General features: G+C 40.1%; 3 protein-coding genes across 7 annotated transcripts in view; 1 reads left to right on the top strand and 2 right to left on the bottom strand.

Moving 5' to 3' along the window:
- The window catches only part of LOC105448013 (serine/threonine-protein phosphatase 2A 56 kDa regulatory subunit epsilon isoform), a 39,309-nt gene extending 34,062 nt beyond the window's left edge, over positions 1–5,247 (bottom strand). The window contains exon 1 of the mRNA XM_011686375.1: positions 4,186–5,247. Coding sequence (XP_011684677.1) covers positions 4,186–4,324 — 139 coding nt within the window. The 5' untranslated portion in view covers positions 4,325–5,247. The remainder of the gene's footprint in view (positions 1–4,185) is intronic.
- Positions 5,248–7,581: 2,334 nt separating this feature from the next.
- LOC105447978 (JNK1/MAPK8-associated membrane protein) lies at positions 7,582–10,868 on the top strand. Of its 4 annotated transcripts, none has more exons than XM_011686325.1 (5): positions 7,585–7,910; positions 8,629–8,759; positions 9,287–9,762; positions 10,086–10,255; positions 10,419–10,868. In XM_011686325.1, the coding sequence occupies exons 3-5, from the start codon at positions 9,317–9,319 to the stop codon at positions 10,709–10,711; spliced, it is 909 nt and encodes a 302-aa protein (XP_011684627.1). In that variant the 5' UTR covers positions 7,585–7,910; positions 8,629–8,759; positions 9,287–9,316; the 3' UTR covers positions 10,712–10,868. The 4 variants fall into 4 exon arrangements, with proteins under 4 accessions (XP_011684651.1, XP_011684627.1, XP_011684631.1 ...); XM_011686329.1 differs by having other exon boundaries at positions 8,612–8,759; XM_011686338.1 differs by lacking the exon at positions 7,585–7,910 and adding an exon at positions 7,927–8,209.
- Positions 10,869–10,926: 58 nt separating this feature from the next.
- LOC105448000 (maltase 1) lies at positions 10,927–17,431 on the bottom strand. Of its 2 annotated transcripts, XM_011686360.1 has the most exons (10): positions 17,185–17,431; positions 15,146–15,524; positions 14,811–15,055; positions 14,601–14,726; positions 14,299–14,525; positions 14,040–14,220; positions 13,700–13,926; positions 13,085–13,090; positions 12,196–12,345; positions 10,927–12,110 (listed from the first exon to the last, which is right to left on the bottom strand). In XM_011686360.1, exons 1-10 carry the CDS (start codon positions 17,299–17,301, stop codon positions 12,029–12,031), a joined length of 1,740 nt encoding a protein of 579 aa, XP_011684662.1. In that variant the 5' UTR covers positions 17,302–17,431; the 3' UTR covers positions 10,927–12,028. The 2 variants fall into 2 exon arrangements, with proteins under 2 accessions (XP_011684662.1, XP_011684669.1); XM_011686367.1 differs by lacking the exon at positions 13,085–13,090.
- Between the last annotated feature and the right edge of the window lie 136 nt (positions 17,432–17,567).

Raw genomic sequence — 17,567 nt, 5'->3', positions numbered from 1 at the left:
GTGCGTGCGTGCGTGCGTGTGTGTGTGAGAATACTACACGTGGTAAAGTTACTACTATTTCACGCACACTGGGAACGTCGCATCGTTCGATCGCGGCTGCGAATCCAGAATCTTTGGGATTCATATCGCGTGACGATCATGGTCTCCTCCCCCTTTCCCATCTATCGCGACGGACATCACATTGCTGTTCTTGTCTTTGTATCTCTCCAAAAATAGATCCTACGACGCGACGGCGGAAACGTGTAGTCTGAGTCGCGGTCGATTCAACACAAAAGCAAGTACGCGCTTTGAGTCACGATCGCGCTTACGAAGGCATTTCCGTCTCGGAAAACCCTCGGCGGAGTGGCGACGAATAGTGGCATAATCGACGACGGTCCTGACCCCCCTCCGCCCCCCCCCTCCTTGTCGATTACGTAATAGAAGAGTAAAAGCCGATAACGCATCTTTTCTTTTCTTTGTCATGTTTACGCGCCACGGTCTCAATTGTACTTATCGTCAACTGTACATAATTCCACGGGGCAAACGAGCTCGACTCGGCGGCAGGCAAGAATATGAGCGAAACGCCAGGACAGACAAATAATTTGCGCGATTACAGAATAAAGCGTTATAGAATACTGTTCGTGGATGAATCGTGCTCAATCAAGATTACTTTTAACGATCATCGTAAACGATATACGTATTTTATATATACACTTTAATATGACCATCTTTTTCCAGAGATAAAGCCGAAATGAAAGTTTGATCCTGTGCGTTGTATTCATTGTTGGCACTTGCATTCTGGATACTCTTGATAGCGATAACAATGTTAAAAGGTCTTTTCGTGCCAGAATATTAATTCTAATTGCAACAATTACGATTCAACATTATTCACCAGCTGTCACTTATCATCCTATAGGGATATTTCGGCCAAATACGGAAATGACAGCAGGGTAACATATATTTCTTCATTTTCCTTCTCGCAATTATCATCGAAGTCTCGGAAGCTCGTTCGTTTTTCTCTTATTTTCTTATCAAGCAAGTTGTCCGTTGCACGTTGTTCGTTACGTTTTCCAGCCGTTACATTCACTCGAGTGGCGAATTCGATCATAAAACGAATTATATACACAGTCGCACATCGATAACCCCGATCGCTTCTTTCGGACGACAGTATGTTGGGTATGCGCGTGTCCAGAAAGCGAATATACGATGAAACTCAGCGAGCGGTACCATGGGTGAAAATATCGCGGGATATCCTTCTGGGTCAATTCAAAGTGAAAAACTGATTGCATGCATTATCATGTATCGATCAATAGACCGCAAATCGGGACACGGATTCTTGTAACAATTAGCTGCGGTTCGCGCGTGGGTTCTCCACGCCGGAGGCGTATCCGTGTGCCACAATGTACCGCGGTTGGTGTGTCTCGTTGTTTCGCGAGAGCAGCGAAAGCCAGGCAGGCGATATCGGTGCCCGCTGGCTACGTTCTGTAAACAAACTTTTACAGTCGTGTGTAACAAGTGTTTCACCATTCGGCAGATGGTCGTCACAAAGCATCATATCTGGTGGAATAAACCGTGGTCATGTGGCGATATTCACACTATTCCTCACCATTACGACTCCGAAATTTATAAAGCATTTTTTCTTTTTCTTGTTTTTTTTTTGCTATTTCCTTCTCTTTGTCTCTTCGCTCTTCGTTCAATCGCGCTACGATTTACCGACCGCGTTTTACGCGCTTGGCAAGATTATTGATGTGTTGAGCGTTAAACTTATTTCAAACTTGTATCGATTATACGTATTAAAGATTGAGGATTACAAATCGAAGATTAGAGTTCAACCAATCAGAATGAATCAGACTGAAACGAAATTAAATTGATTTGATCGAATTCTAATCTTCAGTTTACCATCAAAGTTAGCCGGAAAAGTTTAATGGAAAAAACTATGGTAAATTCCGGTTCTTTCTGTCTCGAACCAGAGAGGATCCTTTCTGCTCAAACTTATCCAATGGAATAAACTAGCAAAAATTATACAGAATGACTAATATGTCACACTAAAATATATTTACACACACAGCCTCACGCAAATTTTTGCTTTAATTAGTAAATTATATCTACTAATCACTACGATAAAAGAAAAAAAAATCAACCAATAATGAATCAATAGTAATGAAATCTTATAATAATAAAGCCTTTTTAATTCAAATTAACATACAAAATACATTTTTAAAATAAAAACTTTGATAATATAAATGTTATTAAATTTTATATTAATTTTTAATTTAATAAGAAAAATGCAATAGTAACAAGATAAAAAATTTTTATCAACATAAAGCTGTGCTGTTTATAAATTAGACTATCGATAAAAAAATTTTTCTATTTATTTTATCGTTTTTAATAGAAAAGATTAATTTTTGCCGGTTTTTTTTTCGGAAAATACTAATTTTTATCATTGGCATGGAATTCATCCAAAAATGTGGAATTTGTTCTCAATCCTGTTTGCAATTATCGATGTGTAGTCTAATACAAATAACATGATTTATTTCACACTTGATCGCGAACCTGAAGTGCGTATGATTTGCAGGTGCCGTGAAAAATGAGTTGTATCATTTAAGAGGCGCAAGAGGCGCCACGCGGTTCGCGGCATTCCTGATGAAACTGCGCTTGTCGGCATCCTACGTGTTCGTCACTACTCAGACTGACGCGATGCCCTGTAGCGGGCAGTTGGGGTGCAGATCGCATCTGAGAGATCCCTCCGGAACTTGCGGAAGTTTCCACGTCGAGAGCAAAGGATGGTCGGCTAACAATTTTCTCGTGAACAGTGATGGTTTCATCTACGTCGACAGAGGTTGGAATTACGTTGAAGTTTACGTCGGCTTCACCGAGACCTTTAGTATCTCTTTTATCGGTATGTTCGACCTCAAATAAGCCATCGGAGGTGCAATCGAGCGCGTTGCAGAGACTGAAAGGACTCTGCAGAAAACTCCACAAGATTGCATCCAAACTAGAGTGTCAGGACACGGTGACAAATGAAAGATTATTAACCATTATCGAAACTCGTCGATGCTTTCTACGGCGTCGTTAAAACGTCAGCCCGCACTGGTCACCCAATCTTTGACGCTCGAATTAGCACGCACGCGAGTCCCGGGAGACGTGTACACGTGTGCCTCGCGTATGCAACAATCACGTCTTGAGGAGTCGAAGCGCGGCTTTTCGAAGGATGTCGATTTGCATTTTAATCCAGCTGTTACCTCCCGATAATCCGGCGGTGACTGCTGGATTAAAATACACCGCACCGAATTGTAAGGTCATCTTCACGTTTATCTCCCGACAGATTAATGCACACTAAGTGTGTGAGCGTAGTATAACGTCGTAATAAACAATTTTTTGCGATCTACCAACCATACTTAATGTGTTAATAGTGTTGTCAGTAAATATACGAGATAATATATAGGTGCTATTAACGACGATACCCTCGTGGAGGCTGCGAAAGGACGTGAAATCGTCCGCCCCTGAAACATTCGTTAGTGCAACGCGGCGCTTCTCAGTAGCGACGTAACGTAACGAAAAAAACCGAGTGATATGTTTACCGATGAACGTAATACCATACACATGATGCAACTGCTTAAGTTCGGGATGACAGACTTGTTGCCAATTATTCAATGACTCCAAGGATATTATGATTAAACCATGCCGCTTTATTCGTGAGAAAGTCGCTAGATATAGAGAATTGCATAGAGAGTTGAACAAACTTCAAACATTCTCTACACTGCTTTCCTCAGCAGCGTAACTTTACGATGACCAAGATCAATTTTTCACATGATTTATCGCTGCTAAAGATAAAAGTACGATGAGTCAAGGTATCGAATAAACGAGCCGATATACTCGCAATAAAAAACTACAAGTGGATGAGTTCTCAAAAAATCTTGCATAATTCCCTACGAGATTCCGATAGCTTTTATTTTCGATATTCCGCTTGAATTTCCTTGAAGAAATCTTTCTCATCTCGTTTCACGTTAAAAATACATTGTAGTTTGACCTAGCTTAGAGCGCGACTAATAGTATTTACAAAAAATCAATAATAAAAAGTAAATCTAATATGAGATTATAGTAGTAATCTAATAAGTAATCAAAATCGCTCCTCTCCGTCGTTAAGACAGACCCAGAACATTTGAAATAAAAGCGGGGAAAGATCTCTCTATACGTCGAACTAACCTTTGAGCAGGGGCAACTGCTGGAGTTCGACATCCTGCGAGTTGCGATAGCGGGAGGAGCCCTGTGACTTCTTGGACTTCTTTTTGAGGGATCGCTTGGCGAAGGGATCTATCCTGTCCACAAAGGCATTCGACGACATTTTGGCATTTAACGGAGGCACTGTGGGACTGTCCTGGTAATGTTCAAACAGGAGCGCTCGCACCTCGCGCTAGTTTCCTCCGGGTGTCCACCTTTGCGCGCGGACAGCGGGGGGGCTCGTCACGCGACTAGAGACCAAGATCACCTCCGCCCCGAGGAGGCCGCATTCCGTGGCCACGACTGCGACGAATAACACACACTCTAAACTCACACGAGGGGAAGGAAAGAAAGGCACACACTGCTACAGGCTACTACGGATGCACGTGACGCGGCTTTATACCCGATCGCATTAATTCTCTCTCCTCTTTTTTTCTTCTGCTTGTTTCCCCGATCCCCGCGACACTCACGGACACACACACGCGTTAACGTTGCGCGCCGAGCAGCGAGAGGAGGTAGCGGAGGTGGAGGATGACGATGAGGTGCGCTCGATGTAGAGGAGGACGTTCGTCGCGCATAGCACAAATACACGGGGGGTAGCTACTCGTTTCCTCCGGTTGACGCAGAGATCAGATCGAGAGAGAGACTCTTTCACTGCGCTCCCCGCCCGTCGCCCCTTCGAGACCTTCGGTTTCGTTTCCGCCCGCGCGGCACTCGCACTGTCGAGTCTCAACCGGCTTTCAGATTGTCTCCGTCACCGTCACCGGGAAGACGGGGCGCGATGATCTTTAGACGGCTAGGCGTTGTCACATGCGGACGCACGCCCGTGTGCTGTGTCCATCCGTCCGTCCGTTCTTTCTTCCTTCCGCGAAACGTAGGTGCTCCCACCTACACCGTGCGAGAGGTATGTGAAACGCGGCGGTACGACGTTGTAAAACGCCCGACCGGCGACTCTCTTCCGGCAGTTACCTTCCCAATTCCCACCTCGACTTGTTTGCAATGCAGTGTAGATTCGATCGTCGACGACGACGACAACGACGACAACGACGACGACAACGACGACGACGACACGACGACGACGACAACGACGACGACGACGACGACGGCAACGACGACAACCACGACGATGACGACGACAACGATGACGGCGCCGGTTGAAGGCGGACAGTCGCCGTCGCTGATGCTGATTTCGTCGGTTGATCGCTCGGAGTCGAGGACGCCTCTCCGGACGATGTCGCGATTTGCTCGTTCACTCACTCACTCGTTGCACACACGCGCGCACGCACGCACGTACGCTCGCACGCACGTACGCACGCACGCAGGCACTGGCAGACAGACACCGTGCTGCCCGCGCGCGCCGAGTCAAGCACCGTGCCGCGAACCTCGCCGGTGGCCGAAGAGGGATAGAGAAGCACCGTTACGAAATAGAACGACTTGCGCGTAAAGTTGATCCGGCGGCGCACGTTCGCGTAGGAAGTATGGCCGCGGGTAATGTGGCCGCGCGCATACGCATACGGTATATACAATCGCTTGGGGTAGGACGGGCGCGATCCGCTAAGCGGAGAGTCGCCGTCGACGCTGCTGCCGCTGGACTCCCTTTTCACGGCGGCGACCGCCGAAGACGAACGCCACCAACTTGGTACTCCGCTCTCTTCCTCCGCCTCCACCACCTCCTTCTACTCGCTGCTCGCACGCCCGTACGCCGATATGCGGTGAACAACGACGTTTTGGGGTAGACGTGTATGTTAGGAGCAGCACTCGATAGCACTACTGGGCACGGCCGCCATCAGCTGCTCGCTGCGACGTGGAGGTCTATCTCTCATTTTCCGGCGGAACAAACGCGACCGTACGTCAGGCGTCGAGAGTCGCCGGAATGTGGCCCAACATCGCCTCTTGCGTGGTTCGCTGTTGCTTGTCCTAGCTGGCTACTCGGCTGGCGTGTGTGTTCTCCTCTCACCAGAGTCTCTTGCCTTCGGCTTCACTTTTGTCACCGCTGCTCTCCACTAGTCCACTCGTTGTCTCGCGCGCGCACTCACCACTCCACTCCGCCCTGTCCGAATCTCCGCTCGTCCGCCGCCACCACCGCGCGTGAACCGTGCCGCTCCTATGTCAGGGGGGGAGGCTCACGTCCGTTCGCGACGATTCGCGAGGCGAATCACACGCGCAGAAAAAAAAGTGGAGTCGGATCTCTCGAGGCTATCGCGCCGCACACCGCCGCCCTCGTCACTTATTGAAAATCCGTCAAGAGGTGCCCCTGCGTGCCTGAAAATAGTAATATGCGGTCGGCAATCGTCGGCCGGAGGCGGCCGAACGTCGACGGAGGCGCCCGAGCGCTGCAGGTGGCGGCGGCGTCGCGCAGCCAACTTTTTCGCGCGCGCCTACCGGTGGCGGCGCGCCGCAGACTTCCGACCAATGGCGTGCGCCGTCGCGTATCGGTCGACGGCGGCATGCCGCGGATCCCGACCAATGGCGCGCCACTGCGAGTAACTGTGTGCCATTGGCCAGCTATCGCCCTTGCGATCGATGCGCGGGTCATCGTGTTAAAACGGAAGATGGCGTGGACGCGTGGACTCGATCGTTAATGACGAATCACGTTTGCCGCTTTTACGGATGCGCATACTGACGACTTCGATCTTTTGCTCTCGCTCTTTCTTTTTCTCTCTGTCTCTCTCTCGAATTTTCGATCCATTCAATCACGAGGAATTGTGAGTTATTTGAAATTACTTGAAATCTCCTGAGATGTTGAAGAATACAAACTTCAAAAAATACGAATGCTTTAAAATCCGTTTTTAGATCAAATGTATAGCTTTAAAAGATTGAACTTTTTACAAAATTATTAAAAAAATTGTATTGTATCAAATGTTAATTTAAATTAATTTAATGTAAACTGTTACGTATTGCAATTTTTATCATTACGATTAGTCGCATTGTGGAAAATTTTAATTTAAACTTGGAATACGAATATAATTTTTGAATTTATATATTTAGACTAATTATTTGAAAGTTCTTGTGATTACGGTTTTAATTTTTTTCGCATTCACATATATATGTATATGTACGTTTCTTGGGACTACAAATCTTTTCAATGTCATCGTAATAAATTAATGCCTCGACAATGCATATCAAAATATATACACGTAATAAAATGTCAAATGTCATACAAGAGTTTTTACCTCTATTATAATTATTATCCGACTCCTTAATTAGTGTAACGATTTTAGCGATAATTATAACGTTACGATATAGCGTTTGAGGCCTCAAAGGTGCCGTCTAAACAAATGCACATTAATTTATAAATAACTCCTTTACGTCATTCATCGTCGATCTCGTCGTAATTCCATAAATATCGCACGAGCGACTTTACCGACGGAGGAAGCGCGAGTTTCCTGCGAGTTAGCAATAATCATAGCTTGTTCCAGATGTCGTTTTTTTCGCAAAAGTTGACAATGGATTAAATGGATAGTAGTTGTTGACGCTGTTGACAGCTCGTATTTATGTCGTTTGAAGTGGTTTGAAGCCTTAAAGAGAAGAGATACCTTGTTTGTTATATAAAAAAAGTTAATTAAAAATACATCTTTGTCATCTCAGCAGCGAGAAGAGATCCCTGACGAGTTGGATGACAAAGCGAAATATTGTCTCCTAAATGACAAGATATCGATTAACAGAGGAAAAATAGATGTAAAATTTGAAACCAGAGGAAGGTGGAAAAGGTAAAGGCTAATATTTTGTTTTCTAAAGACCGAATATATATTGGAAGAAAGAAGAAAAAGTCTATCAAATATGTAACACGTGAACCTCCTAGTAAGAATAAGCAAATTGTTCCAGTATGACAACAAATTGGCAGCAGATTTGCTTAGATATTGCAACAGATCCAGTATCATCTGTATTCGTGTTTTAATTCGTGTTTTTGCTGGCAGTGTTACAGCAGATTGTCGGCAGAGATCAAACAGAATTCGTCATTTCGTTTTAAATGGAACATACGATATTTCATTCGGTTACGAAATTGCAGGTTCTAGCTTAGTTTCTGGCTTAGTTTTTGCAGTCAATTTGCTATTATATTCTGTTAACAAAGTATTCCTGTTATCATTCTATCGATAAAATTTGCAGCAGTCACTTTCAAAATTTCCTCTTGACAAATCTAGAACAAATTATATTTTCAGTTTTTACAATAAAGTTAACTAACTTCACATACAATCTAATTTGTTAACTCCTACTTAATCTAATTATCTCACTTTGTATGTTAAAACAAGTTAGAACTAACAGACTGGATTGTATGTGAAGTTGGTTAACTTTATTGCACAAATTTCTATACTGTATACTGTATAGTACAGAAATCTGTGCTGTATTGTGAAGATTGGAAAGTATAATTTGGCATAACTTATAAAAAGTATACATCTAATCAAAAATATAGCCTATAACTTCTTACAGTTGGAAGCACTCTTTTTAAAAAAAAAGAGCAATTGAAGCAAGTTAACCTTAACTTTCATATAATATATGAAAGTAGATGGAGAAAAGAAAATTTAGAACATTCCAAATTATAGGATTTATAAGAAAACCAGGTAAAATTTTTTACTAATATCAAGAGAATAATAATAAGAGATATTAATAACATGAGAACGATCAAAACTTTCTTATCGATTTTGATGGACTTTGAATATGTTGCAGAACATGAAAAAATATTAGACACAATTTTTGTTATCTGCTTAGCTCAAAAAGTTATAGGATTGGGAATAGGGATAAATTAAAAAGTTTAACAAATTTTAAAAAATGTGAGAATGTTATAAAAAATAAAAAAAAACCTTAAAACTGTTATATAAAACATTTTTTATTTCATAGTTTCAAAGACATTCACTGAAAATGAAAAAAATCCATTATTTTCGAGGGGTTGATTCAACCTCTAAACCTTGAGATATAAGCAAATAAAAAAATACACGTTTATATTTATTGATACTTTGCAACATATCCAAAACTCATCGAAATTGGTGAGTAACAGTTTTAACCATTCCCTTGTAAGATTTAAAAAGGAGGTTTAGTGTTACAAATGTATCAGTAATTTCGGTAAGTTAAAGATGTTCCTTATTTTTAGAAAAGCTTTCGAGGAAAGCAGAGTGACACCATGAATGTCCTTACGCGGTGTCCCGGACTGTACTGCGGTAGGGAATGGTTATCGGATGGAAATTGGAGCGATTGTGGTGCTTGCCCTCGCGGCTTCCGCGCCAACGCCTCATCGGCGTGCGAACCCTGCGAGGACGCGCCGATGTTCTACGACTGGCTCTATCTTGGCTTCATGGTTCTGCTAGCCTTGGTGCTGCATTGGTTCTGCATCGACATGGTGGCTATGCGTCGTAATATACCCAAAGAGGTGATCGTCCTTCACCTGTCCGCATTGTTCGAGGTGGTCGTGGCATCCCTCATAGTCCTGCAGCTGACACATCCCATCGGGACGTTCAGTATCAAGTCGTGCAAGGCGAAAAAATTATCGGACTGGTACACGCTGCTGCATAATCCGAATCCCAATTACGAAGCGACCTTACACTGCACACAGGAGGCAGTTTATCCGTTGTTAGTATTATATCAGAATAAAAAATTTTTCTTATACATCTTTTAGATTGTAATGCATTTCTGTGACTAAAATTAGCAAGATTACAGCAGTAGTAGATCTTCGATACTTTTAATATCTAATCGAATAGTAAAAGATCAGATTTACTGCTATAATCTTGCTAGTTTTCACAGAAATGCATTACCAAATACCAATGCAACATTTTCAGAAGTTTAATAAAAATCATTATTTTCAACAGATATTCTGTTAGAATCTATTAGAATATCCTTCATTATATTGGTATACATTGTATATTTTTAATTTACATTACTTTATGATCTTGCAGGTACACTATGGTTTTTGTCTTCTACGCCTTAGGAATAGTCCTTATGTTATTAATAAGGCCACTAATAGTCAGGAAATTTTTGCCAAAGCAGGGCAAGTTCTCTATTTATGCAGCGTTGTATTTCTATCCAATTCTTGCGCTGCTCCACGCCGTAGGAGGAGGTCTAATATGTACGCATATATTCTGGATGCATTCCGTTTCATGTATATCATTTTATCCTTGGTCACTGAATGCTAAACAAGAATAAAACATGTGAACGATGCATAAAACGGAACGCGTCCTCTACAGACTGCCATAAAATCACATGCTAATTACATTTTTTTTTGTACACAGATTACTCTTTTCCTTATATTACTATTATTCTATCGGTGCTTTCGAATGCAGCGCATTTTGCGTTTAAACTGAACCAAACGGTAAAGTCGTTACTGCTGAGCTCCGTTTCGGATATAAAGAACGTGATCGTTATTTTGGGCCACTGGCTGCTGCATGGATACGGCGTGATAGCGGTCGCGACTCTTCGCGGAATCAGCATTCATCCCGCAATGTTGCTCTTAGTCGTCTTACCAGCTCTGTTTTACATCATAACGGCGAAATTCACCGATCCACATAAGCTTCATATCGAATAAATCTTCCAAACAGAACATACTTGTATATACTATCTCCTACTCCTATTCAAGATTGATATATTTAGGCTGTGTATTTATTATGTAATAAAAATCAAGAATTTGCGGACATGCGTCTGAAAGCATCGTTGTATTCTTTTAATAAAGATCTTTTTTAACAGTGTAATTTCAGATAGGATGCCCTCCTTCCCTCCCTTTTTAAGTTATAAATCTTTGTATTTTTTATGCTTGCTACATATATTTTATTATACGTATGGACATTGAGATTTGACACTTTCATTGCTGCACACAGATATTGAGATATAATAGTTGCACACAGATATATATTCAAATAAAGCATTTTGTTCACACTATACCTTCAATATACGAATAAATCAAGTTTTTGCGTATCTTTCAAGAAATTTCACATTTTTAAAACTTCCAGAGTTGCCACAGAAAATGAATTTTGAAATTCCCTGATTTTTTCATGATTTCCAGACGACAGTGGAAAGTTTTCCATGATCAGTATTAAATATATAATTCTAAATTGTAATGTTTAGCTTATTTAGAAGATACATATTACAAGAAAAGTAACTCATATTATTAGAAGCAACATAAATTTAGAAGTTTAATAACATAATATAATCCCAAATGCAAATTCAGACCAATAAATTATTAACATCTTTGACATTATTGCTTTGATGTTATGCATTAAATTACAAAAAAAATTCCTTTGGTATAAATGAATTTTCCGTTGCTTGGGAACCAGAAAAAAACTTAATGGTAAAAGCAGAAAGATTCCTGTAGACATTTCTTTAATATCGCTAAATATTCAGAGTATTTTCGATTGCGATAACAGAAAGGAGTCTCGAACAAAATCGTAATTTTCGAATATTTTTTTCGATTTTCATACAAAATCATTTTATTCTGTTATTTTCTATTGTTTAATTATGGAAAAGAATTTTCAAATCAGAAAAAGCAATATACATACAAAAAATATAATACGGAACTGTTGTTAAGAGTTACAGAATCAGGGTGGATCCCTTTTAAGGAGCAAAGTTCAAAATTCCAGGCTCTGTTATATTTTTTCCTGATTTTTCCATGTTTTCCCTGACTACTTTAAATTTCCCTGATTTTTCCCGGTTTTTCAGGTCTGTGGCAACCCTGACTTTGAGTTTCTACTTATTTTAAATTTACATGCAATTCAATTTTATAATCTAGTATCTTTTAGTATCTTTTTGATACGAATCTTTATTTTCTTATATCGTTCCGTATATTAAAGCAAAAAACGCAATCGTATATAGCCGATTGCTCTGGCATTTGAATCATTCTTTGGGTCGATTATGACTCTTCCTTCGGTACAAATGTTAAAATCAGTGTGCTTTTCGGTGATATAGGCACAGCGTCTGATGGCAATTTTGTCCTGCAAAATAAAATTTCGGTATTAAAGTAAATTAATGAATATAATTCAAAAAGATTTTCACATTAAAAATCGTAAAGATTCTTACTTCATAATTTCTGTATTTTGAACGTAGTTAGGACTATGCGTCACTACACTGACTTCTTCCGATATCCGCGGTATTCCAGACAGATTTATAGTGGCTGGTTCGTCCCCTGTCTGATATGCTACGAGATATCCGGGATTGCCGCTTTTTAGCCTACAAATTTTATTTACGTATTTATTGATGTACTTTCGTACTTTATTTAAGCATAGCAAAATATTTTGAAGCGTATGTACAAATAAAAAATAAGTCATATACGTAGTTGCGTACACTACTGGTCAAAAGTTTGAGACTATACATACAAATATTTAAAAATACTCCAGTGAAACCGTATTCAAAAGTTCAATTCATGCCTTATTCAATATTTTATTTTAATTTGAAAGTAAATAAGCATTATATTTAAGACCATTGTGATTAACAGCATTATTTAATTCCAAGAAAATAAATTACAGCCTTTTTTTCTCCAAAATTGAGCTGTGGACTATTTTAGAAGATCGGTAAAAAAATCTTCCATTAAAAAAATAAATACATAAATTTATTGTTAAATTACAATTGGATTAGTAAAAAAACGTGATATGTAAGAATATATACTTTGACGAAAAGGTATTCTTTAATGCTTTCCTCATAAATTTTGTAAAAAAATATTTTCTGTGAACTATCATTTTTATAAAACTTTTATAATATAACTCATTATAAAACTGAGTAAAATATTACAAATATCAAATGTTAAATTATAATACATAATTTGATTTTATTTCATATAATTAGCATTTCCAGTGACTAGTCTTAAATTTTCAATCGGCAGTGTACAATCGTTAGTTGGTTTTATTATTCTTGCATACAGTTAAATTTTTACAGTGAAGCATAATCGCGATACGTTAGTACGTGGACTCACCAACTCCTGTGTTGCATATAAGTAAGCGTGGAACAGGGAAAATTAATCTTTAGTTATTCTACTTGTATTCATTATGTGCGCAAAGCATTTCAAATCCGCATTTTCAGGTCTATTCAACGTTACATTTAATTCAACGTAAAAAATACTTCGGAATTTTTCCATCTATTACAAAGTTATACTTTCCGATACTTGAAATGCAAATTAAGCGAAAAATGTATCGCTAAAAGCACCGTGAGAATACGGACCGAGAGAGTAAACTCGATATGAAGTCAATTGTGTGCATAAAGACGAATTATCCAATTAAAACCCATCTCCTTCATTCATGCGTACAGAACGTATACTCTGTTAATTTGTCTTTCTTATAAATCAAATATTTAAATAAAAAAGGACTGAAAAACAATCAAAACGATTAATTTTCAAAGTCACTTAATCAGTCGATAGTTCATAATATATACTACGCTAATCTGTTGTCCAACGCTTCTGAAAGCGACTCGCAAATAAATATTTAATTTTTGTTAAAGTGTAAGTAGTATATGTATGTACATTGTTCAAATTGATGATTTACCGAGAACACATCGATTTTTTAATAAATTTTAATAAATTTAACTCGCTCACCTCGCGTATACGAAGACTGTCCCGTTTATTATTCTGAGAGTTGTGTTTCCGTGAAGGAATGTTAAACCGTTTCGGGCACTTGACAAGGTCGCAAATGCATCCTTCGCGGACATGACATCTTCGAATCGAAGAATTGGCGTACCCGGTAACAACATGGTCATTAATACAATACTATCGGCGACTTCTTTAGGCATGCGTTGCCTCAATGAAAGCTGTTTGCCATTCACCTGCAATTGATATATGCACATATTTATAAAAAAATCCGACTTGAAATTACACAACAAAGACCATAAATGTCCGCTTTAAGATCATATGATAAAATTAATCTTCTTATACTTACATTCCATGCGGGCCATGGCGTGACCGCAAGCCATTGTGATATACTTTTACGCAAGTCCGTCGCGTTTATACTCGCATTGGCAGTAGTGAGGAAATGCGAACTCTGCGGTAGGTCGATCGTTGTTTTCTCATTATATACTTGCAAAATATCTGCGCCGATATCATCTTGCAACGCGAATAATCTGTAAATAAGAATACCAGGTTAGCCGATATCGACATGCAAAATTGGGCGAAGATACAATATGAAAGAGCGAGCGTACCCTTTGCCGGCAGTCTCGTTGCGAACTATCTCTTGCCATTTTGCCAACACCGCAGCGTTCTCCGAACGATCACGCGTGTGAACGTGCACCAGCGACTGATAATTATTCCATTCTACGGGAAGAATGCTCCTAGACTCGTCGCGAAGCTCTGGATCTTCTGTTAGATATTGAGTGTTTGCCAAGCGAAAACCGCTAATGCCTAATTGAAGCCAGTACAGCAAGATACCCTTAAATAGGATGTAAGATATAAATCAAGGCGTGATAAATCGATCGAAATTAAAAATAGAACGCGAGAAACCTACTCCAAACTCTTTCACCACTGCTGGGTTGTTGTAGTTCAAATCAGGTTGTGACTTATTAAATTGATGAAGATAATATTGACCCCTTTCTTCGTTCCATTCCCACGCGGATTCACCGTATACACTCAACTGTAACAGTACATTTTAAGTTGACACGCGTCATCGTCTTTCTGCATTAGAGAATGACTGTGTTAGAGAGGAAGCATGACTAACCCAATTATTCGGAGGACTTCGTCTTTCTTTTCCATCGGAGCTGATTATTCCATCAGCCCAGACATAATAGGATGTGAATGGATCCTCCCTAATTACAGATCGTTTAAACCACGGATGGTACATAGAGGAATGATTGGGATCCAACTCCAAAAAGATCTGTTGATCCTTTTCCTTTGCTATCTTGATGAAGTTTTGCAAATCGCTGATGTTTCCCGATCTCATGGATTTAAAATCTGTGGCCCCTCCTGTTATAAAAAAATTAATATATTTTAGGAATAAATAAATAAAGGATTAAATAAACGTAAATGTGCATGTTGTTTTAAGTCTGCACATACCGTAAAAACCTTCCTTCACCAGAGATGAGAGGGAGATAGCCCTAATATGTTGGTCTTTTAAGCTGCTCAATGTAAGTTCCTGTCTTGCCAAGTCGTCGTTAAAAATGTCTGAGGCATCTAGCTCAACAATCGCACTTTCTTCCCACAATTTTTTTGGCTCAGGAGCAGAACACTTTGGCGCCATCACGATGATAGCTATAGCACCAGCCAACATAGCTGCCCATATCAGCCAAAAGATGATGAATAAAGCCCATCTCATTCTAATCCAGAATGGATCATTTGCGAATTTCATCAATTCTTCCTTTCCCATTCCCGACAGCACCGCCTTCACCATCTCGATATCGATTTTGGCGTCGCCATTCTCCGAGATAAATTTCACCTATCGGAAAAGCGTACACTGTGAAGTAACTCGAGTAAAAAAATCAAAAGAGAGTTTATAATATTGAAGATATGATTATATTGCGATAAATGTTATCGCATGCCACAATAGTCGAAATGAAAAAGATGTTTGTCCTGAGTAGTAGGAAGTCTAGGTTCAAACCTGGATAGAGTGATATTTTTCACGATAAATTCTGTGCAGTTTTAAAATGCTTATAAGGACTTTGACCACTTCAACTTTGATTGACTTTAATGAGTGATTAACTCAAACGCCCAGATAGTAAACTGACATTATTTATCATCATTTTCGCGTCAAAATATCATTTTAATATCAAAATTACGTTAGCTTGCTACATGGGCCATTGGAGTTAATCGCCGAATCGAAGTGGCCTTAGCATCATTACTAAATTAACGATCAATTTTAAGTTATAATGTAACTATTTCGGTTTAGGATTGTGATTCAAGTCCGACAGTAATCGGGACGCGGATTTTTATAGAACTGAAAATGTATTTAAAATTTATATCGAAATATTATTAGACATGAAAACCCAGCCTCGAACCACATTTGGCTACTTTCTATTTATCTTTGTATATAATTACAAATATATCAGACTGACACAGCAATTGAACCTCAAGGTGATAAAGAGCTAATCCTCAAAGTATTAAGTAAATGTAACAAATAAAAATATATGATATACTATACATATAAGTAATAAATGTCATTGCCGAGTACGTGTTTCTCAAGACTCGTATCTTTTACAAGTTTATTATTTTTTCTCGTAGCAAACGAAGAAAATGTATTATCACAAGGCTGTGAAAAAAATCAAATTAATTCAGGAAATTATTATCTGCTTATTAAAGTCAATGAAGTTTAAACATGTAAATTCTGGAAGTTAACAATTCTACGTTATATATTTATCAGACATATCTTATATAAGATAAAAAGGCAGCGTTTCGCGAAACGCGCTATCAGCGGTTGTTGTGTCATTTTATCTTTACCGTTCATTAAACGTGAAACAAGGATAGAATGACGTAAAGCGCTGATAACGTGCTCGCCGAGCGGCCAGCCTTTGTAATCACATATGTGACGCAACTTTCATGGGACTTGCGTATCTTCCGAACTTAATCGATCCATTCTTCTATGGTTCGCGACGCGGGTCGTTCTCACGACCCGATAGATTCAGATTAAGAAAAGTAGATTTATTCAATTGCATAAAAATAATCCCATTTGCCTTCGCGCAATTCGCGAGGGCACACGTTGCGAAAAATTTCGCCATTGTTTTCCGTTCTTTTAGGCTCGATCGATCGCATGTGTTGTTACAATGGCGAGACAAAAGCGTGTCCGTCGCGACAGCGAACGCGCACAATACCTAGCTAACAAAGAGATAACCGCTCTTGTTACGAGAACGTTCGAGAATAACGATGTCTCTGCAGCGCAAGGCTGCAGCCAGAATTGAGATTGAGGTTAACTGATTTCGAGACGGGTCGGTCTAAAAATCGAAGCGTTCAATTCGCTTCGTATTTTCAAAAGAATTTCTTAAGTGCTCGCGGAGAAATAAACGCGAGGCTCATCCTCGTCGGATAAAGCTCCAATTTGCCGGGGCATCTCGCGAGAATCAAAACCGCAGAAGTGAGGGACAGTCCACGAAGGAGATCCTCACCTCGGTGGCCTTCTCATCCTTCTCATCTTTCTCGATCGCGATCTTTGCAGCGCTGTCCTCCTTCAGCATCCGCTCTTGCGCATCCTGATCCAAATCCTCGCCGTTTTGCTTGCCCATGATGACAGTGTTATCCTGCTCCTGTTCTTCCCGTTTCTGCCGCCGAATCGATCGTTACGGTGCTCCGGCTCCGCCGCAGTCGCCCTACCTTCGACTTGAACGTGGCAACGACTGGCACTGGCAACAGCATCCCCTCGACCCCTCCGTGCATGGGCGTCCGCATGGGGGGGGGCAAGGAGGGGCATTTGCCCCCCCTGAAATCAAACAAGTATAAGAAAATTCAAAATTGACTTTCTTATTTTTACAAATAATTAAAATAATAAATA

The sequence above is a fragment of the Wasmannia auropunctata genome, unplaced genomic scaffold (assembly GCF_000956235.1).
Source record: "Wasmannia auropunctata unplaced genomic scaffold, wasmannia.A_1.0 LD336116.1, whole genome shotgun sequence".
Lineage (NCBI taxonomy): Eukaryota > Metazoa > Arthropoda > Insecta > Hymenoptera > Formicidae > Wasmannia > Wasmannia auropunctata.
This window is presented reverse-complemented; position numbering and strand designations above follow the sequence as displayed.